This window comes from Heptranchias perlo, chromosome 23, assembly GCF_035084215.1.
Source record: "Heptranchias perlo isolate sHepPer1 chromosome 23, sHepPer1.hap1, whole genome shotgun sequence".
In the NCBI taxonomy this organism is placed as follows: domain Eukaryota; kingdom Metazoa; phylum Chordata; class Chondrichthyes; order Hexanchiformes; family Hexanchidae; genus Heptranchias; species Heptranchias perlo.
This window is the reverse complement of record NC_090347.1, coordinates 23,324,874-23,347,004: the sequence shown is the minus strand read 5'-3', so window position 1 is coordinate 23,347,004 and position 22,131 is coordinate 23,324,874. Positions and strand designations below refer to the sequence as shown.

The window sequence follows — 22,131 nt, the reverse complement described above, 5'->3', positions numbered from 1 at the left end:
AAATCAAAGTATCTGACTAACCTTGGAATTAAATAAGCAACTCGATCAGTCCCTTCATCAGGAACAATTGGTGCATCGCCTGGCACATTTAAGAATATCAGATAGAAGGCTATAACATGACAAAATAAACCCAGAAGAACTATAGGGTTTCTGCCAATGCCAAGATATTTGCTGAGGAATTTGTTCAACAAACCAAAAGTTGAACCACCTAGAAATAAAAAATTACAAAGCAAATAAATGTAATTCCTTTAATGAAAGCAGATTTCATTGTTTAATAATAAATGCCACTGCAATTGATCACAAACCTATGATTTCTCCAACACCAACGAAGATGCCAGATAAACCAACCAGGCTTTTAGCTTCATTCCCAAAGCGATTCGTTGCTCCCAAGCAGGTGCCGTAGACCCCACTAAAAAAGGTTAGCTCAAAACCTAGAAAGGAAACAATTCAATATTTTCACAGATTCATTCTCTGCATGATCTCCTATCTCTACTCAGAAGCGCGAGTAATTTTATTAACTCCAATTGCTCACAATATCCTCTGTCAGTTTATTAGCTATACCACCAGGCAGCCAACTAGCAAATTGACAACACCTGTACAGTACAGGCTAGGTCCACGTCATTTCAGATCATAGCACTACAAATTGGGAGAAGTGCAGAGGTCAGTTACGCAACATGGTAGCAGACCCAAGATAAGTTTGCTTTAGCCACCCTCTTGCCAGGCATATGATGATGTTTTTTTAAAAAAGGAACAAAACATTTATAATCCATAAAACTATAACAGAAACATCACCCTTCAAAATTTGTTTCTATTTTTAGCAAATGCATTTTCTGTGGGGTATAACTTCTTTACAGTAATAATGATCGAAAAAATAATGTTTTTCACTCTGCATGAAAGAATATTTTGAAAAAGGGATTATTTTGATATACAACATAAAAAAAGTGGAACTAAAGCAATATTCATGAATAAAAATGTTAAATATTTCCATTTTTGACGAGAAATCTAGTAACCATACAAACTTCAATATCTGATTTATAAGGCTTGTAGGAGGTTCTCACCTGTGTAAGCAGTACAAACACTTAGAAGCAGCATTTCTTTCGTGAAAAATATACGGATTGCACTTTCTGTTATGGAAAGAAAATTCTTAATTAATTAACACAATAAAAGATTTTAAGAAAGGCCCTCCAGTAAATTACTGAAAACTGGCTAAGTACACACACACACACACAAAAGCACACTTACTAAATGCATCTATTGCTTGTGATCGTTGTCCTTGAGGTCTATAAACAATGCAAAACAATTTGTTAATGATCATGGAAATCTAACTGCTACTGAGTCACATAGAATTAGCGATAAATGTTTAACATTTAGTATTTAGATTAACAGCTGCTTCCATTTAGACCCGTTCAACTGAAGCAGGGCTCTTGTCCTGTGTACAGCACAAGGCTACATGACTACAAAAGGTCACCCTCACTTGCTCACCGTAGTTATGGATAAGTTTTTAAATCATCAAAAGAGAGGTGAAAGTCATTGAATTCCTTTTCATCTGTTTTTGACACAACATGCAAATTTAAGCTGCACAACCTTAATTTATAGAATGTCATACAAATTGACATTTTGTTGAATACAGGATTGAAACTAGAGATTAGTTTATTGTTTTCCAGGAAGGAATTTGTTCAAACCAATAAATTAATTTGTGTTGATATATTGAACAAAAAAAAGATTGTTGTGAAGGAATTAAACTCCTTTGCTAATGCATAAACTAAACAGTTTTGTTTAACTGAATTGCTACAAAGACAAAAAACTGATTCAGATAAAAATAAGGTCAGAAGCACTAAACAGCAACATTGGATAGGTGATTAAAAGTGATAGATGGTTTACAGCAGAGGTGTCCAAACTACAGCAAGTGTCATTTCTGGCTCTTAAGCCTTGGCAATCCAACTCTATTTGCATTTATACTTTTCTCACTAGTTAGCTTGTCCTGTTTGAATTTTGCTGTCCTGAAGTATTGGAAAGCTTTGTATATGAACATCAATGGGCTTTCAAAGTTGCATGATAGGCACTTGAGGCCCACGAAGACAAATAAACGTGCACATTCCTGGTTTAGAGCCTCACAAAGTTGAATAAAACTATATTGAATCTCTCTAGTATATGTATACACACACACACATAAATATATAAAAGAAAAATGAAGCCTACAAATTTCACAATTTAGCAAATTAGTGGAATTGTTCATTATAGCCTAGATTTTTTGAATAACCTGCTAGGAAAATAATTTCAAATGTCAATTACAGTAAAGGATAGCCTCTCCTCATTTAAAAAAAAATTACCTAAGTGCAGTTTCAGACTCATCATCAGATTTTGCCTCTTCTGTAGACAGAACCTCTGAGCCAGGATTCCTTATAAGAAAGAACAGGACACTTCCCACCAAACTAATTACAGTTAGTCCAATATAAACTGTCCTGCGGTTATGATCTGAGGGGACCAAAGAAGAAAGATTAATATGAAATAATTAAGCTACTGAAACACAGAGGGAGGGGGGAAGAATGCCTTTATGAACTTTGGGGAAGGGGACAAGAAGATAAGCTGCCTCTGTGTAGCAGGGAGGGGTGGGAGAAGATGGGATAGAAGGTCTCTGTTAGGATAAGTGAGGGGAAGAATGCTCTGTGAATGTGCGAGGAGGAAGAAGAGAAATGAAATGCATCTGAAAAAGGGGGAGAAGAGCGGTAGACTGCTTCTGTGAAGGGAGGGAAAACTGTCTGAAGGGGGAGGACTTAGTTTTAAGTCAGTCATGGAGGGGAAAACGAGAGCATGGAATTTTATAATTTTGCAGAAGAGTACCAATATTAAAAAGGTTGAAAACCACTGCACTTTGGTAATATTGCACCATAATGCATTCTGAAAGAGGTAAAAGGCACCACGTGGTAGTTAATAGATATTGATCAAACAGTACTGCAAACCTTTTGAAAATATTTGCTAACCAATTGCCACCAGTTTATTACATAATGGATTTGAGGCATTAAAGACTATAAATACCAAGGTAATTTGAGATGACAACCTTATTGAGATGCAAAAAGGAGCAGAGAATTTGATCTCAAAGAATTAAAAACAGAAATGTAAGCAATGTTATGGCAATGAGGTGGAACTCCATGGAACTATAGCACCCACATTACGTTCAGCTAAGACTCAGTTAAAGAATTCTGAAAAAGGACTAAACATTTCAAAATGCTTTTTAATTTTGGTTTCAGAAAACTGTTCAAAGTATTGGTTGCAGTTAAGTACTCTGCTGCTATTTAACTGCTGATTTAAGTAGCTTCTGCATAAAAACATCTTGTAATAAATTGAATTTGCAGTTTTAGCCTACACTATATGTTCTATCAGTAATGCTCTGCCTATTAAAGTGATAAAGAAGCATATAATGGGCATCCTATATGTCCTCCAACACAAAATAACTGAGTAAAATGGTCACTGTTAATCGGGCAGCGTGCTAACTCATTCTGTAAACTCATGGCCCGGCATATCCCTCACTCTACCATTACCAACAAGCCAGAGGTTCAACCCTGGTTCAACGAGGAGTGTAAAAGAGCATGCCAGGAGCAGCACCAGGCGTACCTAAAAATGAGGTGCCAACCTGGTGAAGCTACAACACAGGACTACATGCATGCTAAACAGAGCTAAGTGATCTCACAACCAACGGATCAGATCAAAGCTCTGCAGTCCTGCCAATTCCAGTCGTGAATGATAGTGGACAATTAAACAACTAACGGGAGGAGGCGGCTCCATGAACATTCCCATCCTTAACGATGGAAGAGCCCAGTACATGAGTGCAAAAGACAAGGCTGAAGCGTTTGCAACCATCTTCAGCCAGAAGTGCCGAGTCGATGATCCAATCTCTGCCTCCTCATGATATCCTCACTATCACAGAAGCCAGTCTTCAGCCAATTCGATTCACTCCACGTGATATCAAAAAAATGGCTGAGTGCACTGAATACAGCAAAGGCTATGGGCCCGGACAACATCCCGGCTGTAGCGCTGAAGACTTGTGCACCACAACTAGCTGCGCCTCTAGCCAAGCTGTTCCAGCACAGCTACAACACACCATCCTGACTTGGAAATATATCATTCCTTCACTGTCGCTGGGTCAAAATCCTGCAACTCCCCACCTAACAGCACTGTGGAAGAACCTTCACTACATGGACTGCAGCGGTTCAAGAAGGCTCACCACCACCTTCTCAAGGGCAATTAGGGGTGGGCAATAAATGCTGGCCTTGCCAGTGACGCCCACATCCTATGAATGAATATAAAAAAAAAATACTCCACAAATAAAAGTTTTAAATTTCAGAGCACAGGATACGCAGGTATGCCTATGGAAGTTGTCTTTTGATGGGAGCACAAGTAAGAATGTGGGAAGAGAACTTGAATTGTAACAGCCTCACAAACTTTGAGATGGTCATAGTTGGCAGTAATCCAAATCAGTAAACCTGTCTATGATCTTGCGCTGTACCCTTAGCAATTCTGAACAGTAGCTGATTATAATCCAATAGGTGCACACATTCCAAAACACATCCTTAAAATCATAGGGAAGATAGAGTTAAGGGCACTTAGTCAAAAAGCATTTTTCTTAAAACAGATACTACATTTGGGTTGTTTTCAATACTCCACTAATGCCATCCTCCTGTAAAGATGCACAAGAACTTGTGCTGCAATATAAAAATGGGGATCAATGCAAAGGTGCTTGTCAGGGTCAACACTGGAGAAGACAATAGTGCCACAGTGTCCTGGCAATAACAGATCATAAAAAAATAGTAAGCATGGTGACTATTGAAAATTGTGGCTGGTCAGACAGTTCAGATTCACATCAATAAGCTGCTATGCAACATCGAAATAATCAGTAACGAGTGGAAGACTCTGAATTAGGTCCTTGGATCATTCCTTTAATATCTATTGTGCAATGGTACAGGTGATGCATGCATTATTATGCAATGAAGAGTGCCTCCCATTAATGGAGAACATAATTTTTTGAAGTTCATAGCCAATAAGAAAGGCACAAAGCACCAAAACAGGCAAAATTGTAAATGTGTTGTTTACAAGCCACAATATTCTGCAACAAAACAATTTTATGGTTCCATTCCTACTTACATATGCTCAGCACAGGTTATGAATACTGACCTGAAATATGCTTTTCTCCTTTCCAGGCAAAATATATATACAGATTTCCAAATAAAAGACTAAAAAGAAAAGTGAATATTAGATTTCACTCTGAATAATAGACTACCATAATTATAGTTAAAAGACTAGAATTCATTGAAACTAGAGCTAATTAAAACATACAGGGAAATTCAAATAAAACTTGAGAAAACTTTAAAAACAGGTCAACCTGATTTAAAACACACTATTGTGAGTACTTCTCTATAACAACAACATCTTGCATTTATATAGCGCCTTTAACATAGTAAAATGTCCCAAGGCGCTTCACAGGAGTGTTAGCAAACAAAATTTCACATTGAGCCACATAAGGAGGTATTAGGACAGATGACCAAAAGCTTGGTTAAAAGTAGGTTTTAAGGAGCATCTTAAAGGAGAGAGGGGTAGAGAGGTGGAGAGGTTTAGGGAGGGAATTCCAGAGCTTAGGGCCTAGGCAGCTAAAGGCACAGCCGCCAATGGTTGAGCGATTAAAATCGGAGATGCGCAAGAGGCCAGAATTGGAGGAGCGCAGAGATCTTGGGGGTGTTGTAGAGCTGAAGGAGATTACAGAGATAGGGAAGGGTGAGGCCATGGAGAGATTTGAAAACAAGGATGAGAATTTTTAAATCGAAGCGTTCCTGGACCAGGATCCAATGTAGGTCAGTGAGCACAGGGATGATGGGTGAATGGAACTTGGTGCGAGTTAGGATACAAGCAGCAGGGTTTTGGATGAGCTCAAGTTTAAGGAGGGTGGAAGATGGGAGCCCAGTCAGGAGGAATAGTCCAGTCTGGAAGTAACAAAGGCATGGATGAGGGTTTCAGCAGCAGATGAGCTAAGGCAGGGGCAGAGATAGTAGATGTTATGGAGGTGGAAGTGGGCAGTCTTGGTGATGGAGTGGATATGTGGTCGGAAGCTCATCTCAGGGACAAATAGGACACCAAGGTTGCGAACGGTCTGGTTCAGCCTCAGACAGTGGCCAGGGAGAGGGATGGAGTCGGTGGCTAGGGAACGGAGTTTGCAGCGGGGACCAAAGACAATGGCTTCGGTCTTCCCTATACTTAGCTGGAGGAAATTTTTGCTCATCCGTCGGACAAACAATGTGACAAATGAGAGACAGTGGAGGAGTCGAGGGAGGTGGTTGCGAGGTAGAGCTGGGTGTCGTCAGTGTACATGTGGAATCAGACGTATTTTCAGATGATGTCGCTGAGGGACAGCATGTAGATGAGAAATAGGAGGACTCCAGAGGTAACGGTGCAGAAGCAGGAATAGAAGCCACTGCAGGTTATTTGCTGGCTACGACTGTAAAAATAAGAATGGAACCAGGCGGTCGCAGTCCCACCCAGCTGGACAACAGAGGAGGGACACTGGAAGAGGATGGTGTGGTCAGCCTTGTCAAAGGCTGCAGACAACCACTTTGGCCCCTGCCTCAACCCATCTGCTGCTAAAACTCTCATTCATGCCTTTGTCACCTCCGAACTTGACAATTACAATGCTCTCTCGGCCAGCCTCCCATCCTCCACGCTCTGTAAACCTCAGCTCATCGAAAACTCTGCTGCCTGTATCCTATCCTGCACTAAGTCCCGCTCACCCATCACTTGGTTAACCTATGTTGTCTCCTGGCCTCCTTCTGTGTTGTAACATTCCATGATCTATTATTCTATATATTAATTTTATATTTAGTACTGAAACACCAGGAAGGGAAAAGAGAATAGATTTAGAAATATATTTTAAACTATATAAGAATACATTTGCCAATGTTTGATCAGATCACAATATGCACAGGTTGGCATCTATTTGAACATTTTCCATATAGATAAGTCCAATTCTGCATTTGCATACAAGTGATTTGCAAAATAGTTCACCATTTGAACTTTGTTTAGAAAAATTAGTCTCAGTTTTTCAAAATATATCAAGACAGTTACAAACGGCAACACAACTGACCAGAATTATCAAGAGTACGCTATGAGATACTGAATTTAGGATACCAAACACATTAAGATTACAGAATTATCTAGAAAACTCATTCTATAAGATTTACAGACTCGTCTTTAGCAAAAATTACAATAAGAATCTACAATTCCATTGGGCACTTCACAATATTCATTTCTCCCAGACCATCAGCTTCATATCTCAAAGAAAAAAAACTACATCTCATTTTACAAAACAACTCAAGGAACATTTAAAAAAATGTCATTGCATTTTTAAATGTTTAGTTACCTTAATTTAGTTTAACTTTCAGTTATAACTTTTAAATAGTTAAGAACTATTTGAACTTAAATATTTAACTTTTGGCGTGGAAGTGTAGTGGCTGGCGATGTTAGTTGGGAAATGTGATTCCCAGTTCAGAAACTGCCCATTAGACATGTTACCAATATTGCTATGCAATTAGCAAAAAATCAATCAGAAAGAAAATTGGAATACTATGTACATATTAATACAAACGTTTTTAAATAGATAAGGGGAGTGGGGGGAAATTATCCAAAAAGAGCAGCAAATGGGCAAGTATTAGTAAGTTCACAAATTTCAAAGTATTGCAACACACATTTCCCCACAACTGGCACTTGCATACATAATCCTGCATTTAAATAAAGAGAACATTTGAGAAAAGTTGTAAAACCCCTGCCTTGAAATAGTTCTACAATACATACATTTATGCATCTAAGTGGGTTTCAGTAATGTTGTTATATAGTTTGTAAGCTTAATTTTTTTGGTAAATACCTAAATTGTAATAGAGCCCAAAATATGCCACTGTTTCTTCCAATAGTGTTTTCATCTGAGTTTATTGTCAAACAGTTGCCTTGTGCAGTCCATATCACTGAAAAAAAATCAAGTAAAAGAAATGTTCAATCATTGCAACAATCATTTTAGGCCGGTCTTCAAAAATATTCCAGTGGTCCTGGTTTATGAATTACTGAAATATATGTAAATTCATTATTGAACATCTGGTGGTGGGGGGGGGGGAAATCTTACCCAATGTTGTTCAAGTATTTCTGTAAAGTCGTATACAGCACTTTCAGACTTACACACATATGAAAAACTCATAGTACATTAGGCGGTTAAGACACAACAAACTGCATAGTTAGCTTTGTATTGCAGCAGTTGACACTTATTAATCAGCACTGAGTGCCTGCAGTCTCAATACTTAAGAGGACTGGGTTGTGGGAGTCCAGCAAAGGAGCACGTGGCAATGCACTTTGAGTGACATGCAATTTTTAGAAAAGGTCATATTGTTTTTTAAATTCTTCACTAGAGATTTGAATTACGACTATAGCTCTTAAAATTTAGAATATATTAATATTGTAGTAATTGCGGGGAAGATTTCCTCTGTGCTGAGGGTAGCAAACTCTAAACCCAGTCATAAAGAGCTGGTTTACAATTGCTACATTGGCGCAGAGAGGAAATCTTCCACTTTTGTATCTAGTTTCCTTTTTTGAAACAAAAATATTGCCCTTTTATTCTGCTTTTCCCAGGCCACACGGGCCAAGCAAATCAAGATAAACTGCTGCAAGGTTCCTACCTATGCTGCTCAAGTCAACTGCTGGAAGGTGCAAGTGAGCAATCCAGTAACCACTCCCTCTGATTTTCCTTCTCTCTGGGGAACTGCCCAACCTTCGTCGGGGAATTAAACCAGTGCCCAACCAAATCCTTCATACTACAGCTCCAGTGTACTGCACCACTGGTACATTAAACTTTCTTCTATTTTTTAAAAACACTACATTTCATTTTACTTTCACCATCTCAGTTATGACTGCACCATTTCTCAACTGAAAAGTCAAATACATGCGACATCACCATCCTTGGGCAGATTATCAAGCATCTCAGAGCCACCTGAACAATCTATTTCTCCCTCCCCCAAAACTGGGCTGCATTAAGAATCTTGATATGTGGGCAATCAGTAATTCAGCAGCAAAAGTACAGACGTGAGCAATGAAGGTTCCGGATTCCAGGGATTTAAGTTATAAAGGAAGAATAAGGAAACTGGAATAATTTCCTGTGGAATAAAAAGAGAATACTTCAAAGTGAGGGACTGAAGTTTAAGGTTACAAATGGAACTCACCAGGAAAATTGTTCATTATGGTGAAGGGTGCAAATACCAGGGGACACAAATAAAAATTTGGAAGTTATGAGTAAGAAAGGAAATAGGTGGAACTTTTTCACCCAACAGGCTTAATTTGAGCATGATGCCAAAAATACGAAAGCAAAGTGAACAATTTATTCAGGAAACAAAGTCAAAATTCACAGGAAAAATGTAGTGAGACACGGTTGCCAATGATGGAAGAGAAAAGAACTAAGATTTTGCCTGCAGCTGCAGTACCTTTGCAGTGTGGGAACGGGGAGGATCATGTAGTTCTCATGAGGCTACTTTGAACAAAGCATTTAAAAAGAGAGACAAAATTTGATAGTTCTGCCCGTTTGAAAATGGGCTTGCCCCAAAATACATGGAAGAATGAGGGAGAGTCGTGGCTCTTCTCTTTCTCAAGAAGTGTTTCACCTTCCAGGGAGAAAATCAATAGTAAGTCAGGGAGGTGGCTGATATTTTTGCCCAAAGTAAAACAATCAAACCTTATAACAGCTGAGCTTTCATTTTGCCAATTTACCCTTTAGGATCACAATACAATTTTTATGTGGATCAAATCAGCCAAAGTCATTACTACAGTTCAAGGTTTCCAGAGAAATATATTCATAATTTGACATTCAGTTTGAGTAAAACATTCAGCAACAATGGTTATCTACAGCTGAATCAGTAATTCATAGGAACAAAACAATGAAGATTAACTGGGAGGAAAGCTTCATCCTATATTGTGGTTTTCTGTGACCTTAAATAAAAGATAGGGATACAGGGACATTTTTTCCAAGATTTACACTTCTAAAAATTACAGAAAATCAATAGAATCTACAGATCTCTGATTATCAGGTAATGTACATTGGAATAAGAAATGTTCAATCTAAGAACCAGCTAAAGTGGTGCTACTTTGGAATTGAGCAGTAAATTTGTGAAATCCCATTAGGATACCTCAATAAAGTAGGACAACACTAATATTGATAACCAAACCAATATCTTATGAATAAAAGGCAATAATAATCAACTAATTGAAATTATAACAGTGAAATGAATAGAAATAAAATAAAAAAGGTATTGTGTGGTGTAAACCTAATCTCATCGGAAGCAACTAATGTATCCCTTTACATGGAGAATAGTAATTCAGACTCACCCAAATGGATATTTTGGAAAAACAAAAATTGCAAAATCAGGGTAAACAAGACAACATGTATCATCCAATATTCACTAGTTACAGAAGGTCAGATAAATAGGCCCGGTTTTAAAATGGGTCTATAAATTGTGGGATTGGAGATAGCAGGGAGGACAAGGCTAATAATACAGGGCCCATCCAAACATATTAAAACAAAATTAACAGAAAATAGGAAAAAACAAAGCAAATACTACAAAAGGCGTCTTGCAGTGCCTGCCAATCATGGAAGCCCAGGTGAAGCAATCCATGAGAATACATCAAGTGCTTCTCCTTAGAGGGACGACACAAGTAATTCAGGATGGGATTGGCCCAGAACAAAATAAAAAATGGTATTATTTGCCCTAAATTTATCCAAATTATCCTGTGGTGCTATTGTTCATTGAAGGCATGCAGCCAGCTGATAAGACATCGCATGCTAGTGTTCAATGATTAAAAAAGATCTAAATATGGGAAGCAGTCAGCTGGGTGAATCAGTGTTCATTGCAACAGCGGAAAAGGAATGGATTTGGATGTGATTACTGACCAAATGTGTCCAACCAACTGTAGCTGTTACCAACAAAGTGAATCAAGTACGATGATATATACCCAGGGTCTTTGACTGCAGGTCAAGTAAAAACAAGTTACTATAGATCACAAGTGCTTGATGTTACTCTTTTGGACACCCCATCCACAAAAGGACAACAATGTGTTGGGACAGGGTTCAAAGAAGACCAACAAGGGTGATTCTAGGATTTACAGTTCCAAGGTACGAGGAAAGATCACCATATTGATCTTGTTTTATTGAAGCCAAGAAAATTGAGAGGAGCATGATCCAGGGCTTCAAAACACTGAAAAACATGGATCACATAGATGCACACACTAATTCTGCACTCATAGATTAAGTTAAAGAGTGCAAAATTAAAAAGTCATGAGCTAGACTAGAGGTTTAAAAAAAAAATCATCCCCTCCTTCTGAATCCCAGATATAGTAGTACCTCATGTTGCAAATAAAATATTGGGCTAAGGTCATAAAAACAACAAGTCCAGGATGGGTAATACAGAATGCAAAGTTAAGCAGATATTTTACACTTCCATTTGACTATCTTTGGGAGCAATGGGAAATTAAACTGAGTAGTGTCCACATTGAAGCAAATCATGCATAGTTAGTGGAAAGAAAAATTTTGATGGGAAAACGACCTTTTCTCATTCTGTGTTTTCTTACGTTATCTTTTTCTTCAGCCCTGCATTTATTTCAATAATTTTTGAAAAGGAACTGTGCAATCTCAAGCAAAGTCCAAATTCTACATTAACAGATTTTTAAACATTTGTTCTTGAGAAGCAAGTGACACTGGCAAGGTGTCCCATCCATAGCCAAACTGCAGGCATAAAGAGTCAACCACATAGTGTGGCACTGGAGTCACGTAGCCCAAGCAGGTTGTGGCATAAGGGTCCCTTCCCTGAAGTACATTACTGAACCATTTAGGTTTTTACAACAATCCAGAAGCTTTCATAGTAATTTTTCTTTCTGGTACCATCCCCTAAATTACCAGATTTATTGAATTCAATTTTCAACTTGCTGTGGTAGGATTTGAACTCTCAATCTGAATTACTGGTCAAGCACTACAACTACTAAACTACCATACCCTGCAATGTTTTGAATTAAAACCATATTGTAATTTGACACAAGTTTACTTCTTCTAATATTAATCAAAATAATGAATTTTTATAGTGATTTCTGCCAATGAAATTGCTTCATCTGGCGTGATATTAAACCATATAAGCTAGGGAGGTCCCAGGTCAGTGTTAAATAAGCTGGTTTCAGTGAAGGCAGTGAAAGGAACATAATTAGCTTCAGCATCTAGGGCTGGAAGGAAAAAAAAACTAACTGGGTTGCCACTGCCAATCACTGTCCAGTGGTCATTGCTGAAAGAGTATGTATATGTGAAGACAGGATCAGTCTATCCTTCAGTCGAATAGCCTGTCAACACTCATATATGAGGAATGGCCACTGGAGATAGATACCAGAAGCTTGCTACTGCCTGTGGAACCATGAATCAACATCTCCAGGAGTGAAGGGAAGAGAACTAGACAGGAGGAAGAAAAATGCCACATCCTTACAGCAGTTGAAAACAGCTGCTGAAGAAGGTGAAACCAAATCAGCCCAGTCCAAAGAATCCAAATGGAATCCCTGCTTCACTTTTGTTCAAAATGTAGAAAAATGCTCATGCCAGACTACAGGTTTACACAGTCTAAATAAAACTAATTTAGGAATACAATACAGTAGTAGATCAGAATTAGAAAACTTCTTGGGCATTATTTTCTCATCCTGAAAATACATCAAATTCAGTTAATAAGGCAAATTTAATCAGCAGTACAAGTCAGGCAGATAAAATTGACCTTCACTAAAAGCTTTTCTCCTCAGTCTTATTCATGTTGCTCAATACATCCAAAAGAAAATTCTCACCTGCAGCTGCTATTCCAACAATGACTGAAGCCAAGTAAAAGGACCAAGTGAGTGGCTCAATGAAAACTGCAACATAAGCACTGAAAACAAAGAGACTATTACAGATCAAATATAAATGTACCCCAACTTAACGTAGCAAATTACAATCCCTCTATTATAGACAGGGTTTTGTGTAAAATACAAGAAAGGACTCCATGGAGCAGTGAAACAGTAAACTATCCTTTCATCTCTGCTGCCCATGAATTAATTCATTGATTGAGTACTCAAGAATATACAAACCAATCCTAAGCTATACTTTTTAAAAAAAAATCATATCTGTCTTTTTAAGATAAAACATGCAAAGGAGTGACATGTGCATTTCATTTCATGGTGAATATTGCCAAGTATTTTGGACCATATTCAGTTTGGAAAGACTGCTTATACCACAAATGTTCACGTACAGACTGCAAAATACGGTGTTTATCTAATAAATTTCGGAATTGCTTCTACTTTGCTTATATCATTCCCCTGTCCACTCAACAGCACTTTTTCTGCCATCTTGAAAATCTTAATAGGAGAAGCATTATTTTAAGGTAGTGTTGCAGCAGATTTACAGTTCTAAGGTTAGGGAGTTTTGCCTAATTTGCAGAAGTTAAAATTTGATTAAATTATGAATGAAGAAGTTAGGGTCTAATTGCAGAAGTTAATGTTTGTTTGCACAAGCTATTAGACATTGTTTATGAACCCTGCGGTGTAGTCGTGTCTGGCCTTCAAGCAATTACACTAACCACATAACAAGCTTGTTTAATAGGAATACAACGGGCGAAGTATGGTTGGTAGGCAATTCCCGAAAGGGGGATGTATAATCTTATTAAAGATCACAACGTGAAGAGACTGAGCGCGACAGCTGGAACAGGCTGTGCAACCGCAAGGCGGTTGAGATAACAGGATATGTCTGGTGAATATTCGTGCTCATGGGGGGCGGGGGGGAGAGTAGTCCATGCAACGCATGATAGGATTAGATTGTGAGCTCACGTAACAAAGGACCGCCCCTTGGAATGTGGAGACAGGAAACAGGGATGCATAAATGTTGTAACTTGTTCAGAATGAGTAGAGTTCTCCCCTTGAGAAACTAAGAGGGGTCTCTCCTTGTGTACGCTCGATCAAGCCTTACCGATGATCGAAAATCACCACTACAGGTAGTATAAAGTTTAGAAGCCTAAGTATGTTGGGATTCTTCTAATTACAAGGGAGTGGCATTATACGCCTATGGGCAAAACAAGCAGCAAACTTCTGCTCACTTTTAGAACCATCACGCCTCAGAAAAAATAAGGATTGTGTGTTTCACAGAAAATTGTTGTGGCTTTATATACACACACAATAAAAAAATCAAAACTAATTCCTCAACTTAACTGATTGTGACAAACTCTTATCAACAAATCCAAGGTTTGTTTCCTCGGTGCTTGAGATAAAATGGAGAAAAAACAGCTAATAGAAATATAGGAAGATTAGACAGGATCAGTATCTTAACTGATTGCCAATGAGCAATATTGACGGTGGCGAGCTCCTATCTAAAAGAGGAAGCATTGTAGTAAGAAACCTTAATTTATAAATGCTACATTATAACCAGAGATGAAATTTTTTTTTTAAACTTGTTTCTATACTCGATGTGTTACAGATACAAATGGTACGTAGGAAAACCATTTAAGGAAATGCAGGGAAAAACATAAAAGCAAGTGAACTCATTATTTGTTTATCTTACCTGTAAATTAATCCAGAAAAGAACATGGAAAGTCGAGGTCCCAAAAGAGCAACAATTGACGGAGTCAACAGATTGGAGGCAGAAAATAGAGTATAAATTATGGCCAAGCTACAAGAGAAATATAATTGGTGTTAGCACAATGATATGCTGGAAATAACTACACCCTAATCTACAACAATTGAAGTAACAGTATGATTAAAAGAATATGCATTTAAAACCAGCATAAAGATATAATTTATCAAGCTTTTCTAACCTTTCTCTCGATGGTAGATAAAATGGTTATGTGAAAGTACAATAAAGTATATTTAATTACAAAAGCCAAGTGTAGTTCTTATTAGGGAAGGGCAATAAATGCTGGCCTTGCCAACAACGCCCACATCCCATGAACAAATAAAAAAACATTTGCAAAAGTAGGCATAATATTTCAGCTAAATACTAAAATCCCCATGCAATATCATTTCACGGAGGAAAATAAACAAAGAAACACCTGGTATATCCACTTCCTTGAAACTGGGTACTGTTGATGCTCTTGATGACTGTTTGCTGTCAAACAAAAATCAATGTTATTTTAATAGAAAGAACAAGATTTTCTATACATCGTTAGCATCTGCTCATCTTTTACAAGTTACTGTGGTGACTTAAAACAACCATGTTAGGGATGAGCACAAGGAAATAGAGGCTTTGAGGACACTGCTTAAGTTGCTGGAGCAAGAACGGTGACCAGCATGCCCAATGTGACCATGTACAAGCATTTCAGTGATGCAATGATACCTAGCACTGGTTGCCTATATCAGTCTGCACAGTATTACTATACGTATTTTTGATCACCTGTGGGAGATTGTTATTTACTTGAACTGGGATATTACCCAACCTCATCTGTCTGGTTACTGCAGTCGGTATCTAAACATAAATTGCAAATAATGCCTTCCATGGAGATACATTAATACACTCAAATCTGCGGTACAATCTGACATATACCAATGCGACTTTGAGTTCAGTCTCTACAGTGAGAGATTACATTCAAATTTAATCCTATCTGCCTTCAATTGATTAAATTATTTCAAAAGTGATAATTAGTAAAAGTCTTTCTACAAATCTAGAAGGACACTAGTGCTCAACTGCTGAAAACTTCATTTTTGGCACACAAGACCAGTATGAAGCACTTCCAAGTCAGATACGCGCGGTTGGACAGATGCAGAGCTAATCTCCAGCCATTCCAGTTTTTTCCTGTTTCTCAAACCAGCTAGTCTTATGGCCAACCTGGATAAGTATTAATCTATAGACTTGCACGAGAACCTGAATTGAAACTATCAAGTTTATTTCATACAGGACCTTCACAACTGGCAAAGGAAAAGCTTGTATCACATCAGGCTGGTTGGATTCAAATCCTGGTCCCAAAAGTAGAAACAACATTGTGCGCTAACGTCTATACGTGTGTGAGCGTGTGTGTGTGTGTGTGTGTGTGTGGGGGGGTGCGCGCGCGCGTACACACACACATATAGACACATACACATATGTACCCATGCACGTATACACACACGCAGCCACATATGCACATACATACGCATCCATGTGTACACACATACCCATACACACACATATGCATATGTCCATATACACCGATGCAGACACAGGCGCATGTGCACACACACGTATGCGGACAAGCGCACACGTGGACACGTACATATATACAGACACAGATACGTGCACACACATGCACGTACGCAGACACCTGCGCGCGCGCACCTATGTGGACACAGGCACACCTGCACACACGCGCGCATATACGTGTGCGCGTATACACACGCGCGCATATACGTGTGCGCGTATACACACGCGCGCATATACGTGTGCGCGTATACACACGCGCGCATATACGTGTGCGCGTATACACACGTGCATATACACATCAACATGCATGCGTATACACACGTGCATATACACATCAGCATGCACGCACGTGTGCATATACACATCTGCACGCACGTGTGCATATACACATCTGCACGCACGTGTGCATATACACATCTGCACGCACGTGTGCATATACACATCTGCACGCACGTGTGCATATACACATCTGCACGCACGTGTGCATATACACATCTGCACGCACGTGTGCATATACACATCTGCACGCACGTGTGCATATACACATCTGCACGCACGTGTGCATATACACATCTGCACGCACGTGTGCATATACACATCTGCACGCACGTGTGCATATACACATCTGCACGCACGTGTGCATATACACATCTGCACGCACGTGTGCATATACACATCTGCACGCACGTGTGCATATACACATCTGCACGCACGTGTGCATATACACATCTGCACGCACGTGTGCATATACACATCTGCACGCACGTGTGCATATACACATCTGCACGCACGTGTGCATATACACATCTGCACGCACGTGTGCATATACACATCTGCACGCACGTGTGCATATACACATCTGCACGCACGTGTGCATATACACATCTGCACGCTCGTGTGCATATACACATCTGCACGCTCGTGTGCATATACACATCTGCACGCACGCTCGTGTGCATATACACATCTGCACGCACGCTCGTGTGCATATACACATCTGCACGCACGCTCGTGTGCATATACACATCTGCACGCACGCTCGTGTGCATATACACATCTGCACGCACGCTCGTGTGCATATACACATCTGCACGCACGCTCGTGTGCATATACACATCTGCACGCACGCTCGTGTGCATATACACATCTGCACGCACGCTCGTGTGCATATACACATCTGCACGCACGCTCGTGTGCATATACACATCTGCACGCACGCTCGTGTGCATATACACATCTGCACGCACGCTCGTGTGCATATACACATCTGCACGCACGCTCGTGTGCATATACACATCTGCACGCACGCTCGTGTGCATATACACATCTGCACGCACGCTCGTGTGCATATACACATCTGCACGCACGTTCGTGTGCATATACACATCTGCACGCACGTGTGCATATACACATCTGCACGCACGCACGTGTACATATACACATCTGCACGCACGCACGTTCGTGTACATATACACATCTGCACGCACGCACGTTCGTGTACATATACACATCTGCATGCACGCACGTTCGTGTACATATACACATCTGCATGCACGCACGTTCGTGTACATATACACATCTGCATGCACGCACGTTCGTGTACATATACACATCTACATGCACGCACGTTCGTGTACATATACACATCTACATGCATATTCATGTACATGCATGCATATTCATGTACATGCATACACGCGTGCATGCGTACACGCGTGCACGTGTATATGCATGTGTACTTGTATGGATGTCCGTGTATGTACATGTGCTTGTGTACGCATACGCGTGTGCATATACATATATATGCACGCACATGTGCATATGTATATATACACACACATGCATATGTATGCATGCATGTGTAAGCGTACGCATGACCTATGCATATATATATAATATATATCTTATATTATAAGATATATATTATATAAGATATATATTATATAAGATATATATTATATAAGATATATATATACACACACATACACACACAGACCTTCGCGTATATGCAGATATACACACGCACATATGCATAGATACACACGTACATACGGAGACACATACATACGTAAACAGACACAAATAGATACGTACATAATAGATACATACATATGTCTATATCTACCCACACGTAGGTAGAGATATATTTCCATTTGCACGTACAGGTACGCGCACACACACACACACACACACACACACACACGGGTACGCACATCCACACACACACGTACGGGTACGCACATCCACACACACACGTACGGGTACGCACATCCACACACACACGTACGGGTACACACATCCACACACACACACGTACGGGTACACACATCCACACACACACACGTACGGGTACACACATCCACACACACACACACACACACGTACGGGTACACACATCCACACACACACACGTACGGGTACACACATCCACACACACACGTACTGGTACACACATCCACACACACACGTACTGGTACACACATCCACACACACACGTACTGGTACACACACACACACACATATACGGGTACATATATCCATTCGTACTGATACGTATACATACATACAAATGCAGGTATACATACAAACACATAAGGACATATACATAAATATACATAGATGCAAAGGCATAGCTACCTATGCATACATATGTACACTCATGCACGTGTATAAATGCACACGTGCATGTATATACACACACATGCACTAGCATATACACACATGTCCATATACAAATGCACACGCATATATAGCTCACTCCTAATAATTCCCTGATGCTAATAGTTTTGTGAAAATGAATACAACTTTATGATCCAGCCCTTATGATGAATTACATTTCTTACAACAGACTTCATGCTGTTTGACCTTCACTTTCCAGGAACAATAAAGAAACTGATCATGGCTTCAATTTGAGAAGTATGTCTGACACAACAACCTGCATTTCTATAGTGCCCTTAACGTAGGAAAATGTCCTAAGCTGCTTCAAAGGAGCATATTCAGACAAAAACTGACACCAAGCCAAAGAAGGATGGGTGACTAAAATCTTGGTTATACAGGTTTAATGAGGGTCTTAAATGAGGAGAGAGAAGTGGAGAGGTTTAGGGAGGGAATTGGGAGCCCGGCCAGGAGAGCATTGGGATAGTCGATTCTCGAGGTAACAAAGGCATGGATGAGGGTTTCAGCAGCAGATAAGCTGAGGCAGGGGCAGAGATAATGGATGTTTTGGAGGTTGAAGTACGCGGTCTTTGTGATGGAGAGGATATGGGATCGGAACCTTAGATCAGGGTCAAATAGGAGGCTGAGGTTGAGAACAATCTTGGTCAACATGAAACAATGGCCAGTGAAGGAGATGATATCAGTGGCGAGGAAATGGAATTTGTGGCAGGGGCCAAAGACAATCGCTTCAGTCTTCAAAATGTTTAATTGGAGGAAACTGTGGCTCATCCAGGGCTGGATGTTGGACAGGCAGTCTGATAACAGATGCAGTGAAGGGGTCGAGGGAGTTGGTGGTGAGGTAGAGCTGGGTGTCATCAGCATACATGTGGAACCTGATGTCATGTCTTCAGATGATGTCACTGAAGGACTGTGTGTAGATGAAAAATAAAATGATGACTCCAGAGGTAATGACACAGGGGTGGGAAAATAAGCCATTTTAGGAGATTCCGGATAGGTAAGAATGGGAGCAGTCAAGGGCAGTCCCACACAACTGAACAGCGGAGAAGAGGGTCAAGTGGAGTTTTATTGAGGAGCGGGGTGCTAATGGCAGATTTGAATGGCAGGGGGACAGTACCTGAGGAGAGGGAACTGGGTGTTCAGCAATTTAGTAGAAATAGGGTCATGAGAACAGGAGGTGGGACTCAAGAGAAGATCAGCTTGGAGAAGGCTTGAGGAGAGATAGCAGAGAAACAAATGAGATCAGGGCTAGGGCAGGGGGGAAACTTAGGGGAAATTTGGCTTGGTAGGCAAAGGGAAGGGAGGGATGCGGCTGAGGCAGTTGAACGGATGGTCTCAATCTTAGGGACAAGAAAGTCCATGAGCTCCTTGTACTTGTTGTTGGAAGTGAGGATAAAGGGGGTGGGAAAAGGGGTTTAAGGGGACGGTTGGTAGTGGAGAAGCCGGGTGTTATCTTTGCATTCCAGGATAATCTGGAGCAGTGAGCAGTTTTGGCAGAGGAGAGCAGAGCCGAGCCTGATTGTGCTTGATATGGACAAAGCCAGATCTGGTGATGAATAGCTAAAGTCTGCATCCCTTGACTGAAGGAACTACCAGGATAGGAGAGAATAAGGGTTTTACTGGGGCAAAGGCATTCAAGGCTGAGGTGAGGGTGTGATTAAGCAGATCAATAGCTGCAAAAGTATCATGGTGAACAGAGTGCCAAAAGCTAGACACTAGGGAGTTTGAAAGTGTTATTGTAAGTGACTTAGGGGAGTTTTTCCCCCCGGGGTGGTTGCAGAAAGTGGGATTGGGAGGGGGAATGTGAGTGATGATGGATACACACACACACTCACTTTCTCTTCAACTGTCTTAAGTGGAACTGTTACTAGTTAGCGGTGTTAAAATTATACTTGAAACATTCATTGTACATGGACAGCCATGAGGACTCCGCAATTAGCCTCCACACTTCCGCAGTGAGAGGAGGAAATCAGCTTGTTTTTGCTTCTGACCCTTGTCTAGTCACCCCTACTGGAATCTGCATATGTGTGGATGTTAGATGCCAATATAATTGGACCCAACTGTGATAAGATATCCTCCACAGTTGAGCAGCCTACCAACACTCATTGTCAAGACTCACACAAGAACATGAAATTGGATGAGATCCTGCTCCCCTTTGGATAAACTCAGCTCTTAGGTAAGCTTTATTTTTTTTTTTAATTCTTACATTATAATTTTACACTTACTGTTCTCAACCTGAAAATACAATGGATCCTTCAATACCAGAAAGCATTGATCTTACAAATTTCAGCTTTGGATGATAGTTTAAATGAAGATCAAGTTATCTGTCCCAAACCTAAAGGAAGTTTCATTGCTCAACTCGTCAAAAAAACAAACAATTGTATATACTGCCTACTCATATTAGAGAACAGAGATGATTTTCGGAACAAATAGATATTAAGTTTCATTAAAGGTCCCTATCCTACAAAATGGTTTACTTTTAAAGTCCATTAATTCCATCCACCATCAAATAAAGTGATACAAGTACCCTGGAATCAGATGCAGGTTCCAAACACTCACCTCAATATTTCCGCAAGTTTGAAACGCGGTGAAAACGAACATAAACCCTATTCCCAAAATTATGACATTGAGCAGTTTTATTCCTTCTGGCGACATTGTTAACGTCTAGATATTTGCTTGTTAGGCTGTTATTCCATGTAAAAATGTCTCTTAAATCGCACTTTTCACCGACAAACTTGAAAGAGAGTGTCCTCCCAATTAAAGGCCATTAACCCGCTGCCGGGACCTACTTTCCCTTCACTGTAAATTCAGGGCAGTCAGGTGACAGACTCAACGCCGAACCCCCAGCAACCGGAAACGGCACACGCATGCGCCACAATCGGAAACCAACGTTAACATTTGAAACTTTCCGGTTAAGTCGATTTAAGTCGGTATTTAAAGTCGTATTTAACGACATGGCTAATAATTTCACGCTTTACAATGAATACTGCGTTATATGTGGCTCGTAGTCAGAAATATAAATGTCAAGAATAAAAAAAGGCACGGCGGTCCAGCCACTGATTTAAAAAAAAACTACAACACCCGGGAGGCTGTGTGGTTCGAGTGATTTATTTCCGGGGTCGAAAACGAAAGAATTATTTACAGAAACGAAAAGGGTTGATTTAAAACTAATGTGTGCAGTGAAATAATTCTTACAGTGAATAAAATATGTTTTATTTTTTTTATTA

At 39.9% G+C, this 22,131-nt stretch overlaps 1 protein-coding gene across 2 annotated transcripts in view; it reads right to left on the bottom strand.

Moving 5' to 3' along the window:
- mfsd11 (major facilitator superfamily domain containing 11) overlaps positions 1-22,131 on the bottom strand; it is a 29,511-nt gene that overhangs the window by 6,250 nt on the left and 1,130 nt on the right. The window contains exons 1-11 of one of the 2 annotated variants that reach the window (XM_068004181.1): positions 21,464-21,720; positions 15,108-15,163; positions 14,621-14,728; positions 12,880-12,959; positions 7,904-8,000; positions 5,170-5,228; positions 2,331-2,475; positions 1,243-1,280; positions 1,059-1,124; positions 306-431; positions 22-208 (exon numbers count right to left, since the gene is read on the bottom strand). In XM_068004181.1, coding sequence (XP_067860282.1) covers positions 22-208; positions 306-431; positions 1,059-1,124; positions 1,243-1,280; positions 2,331-2,475; positions 5,170-5,228; positions 7,904-8,000; positions 12,880-12,959; positions 14,621-14,728; positions 15,108-15,163; positions 21,464-21,559 — 1,058 coding nt within the window. In that variant the 5' untranslated portion in view covers positions 21,560-21,720. Of the gene's footprint in view, positions 1-21; positions 209-305; positions 432-1,058; positions 1,125-1,242; positions 1,281-2,330; positions 2,476-5,169; positions 5,229-7,903; positions 8,001-12,879; positions 12,960-14,620; positions 14,729-15,107; positions 15,164-21,463; positions 21,721-22,131 lie in introns of those variants that run through there. The other variant, XM_068004182.1, reaches the window with a different exon arrangement.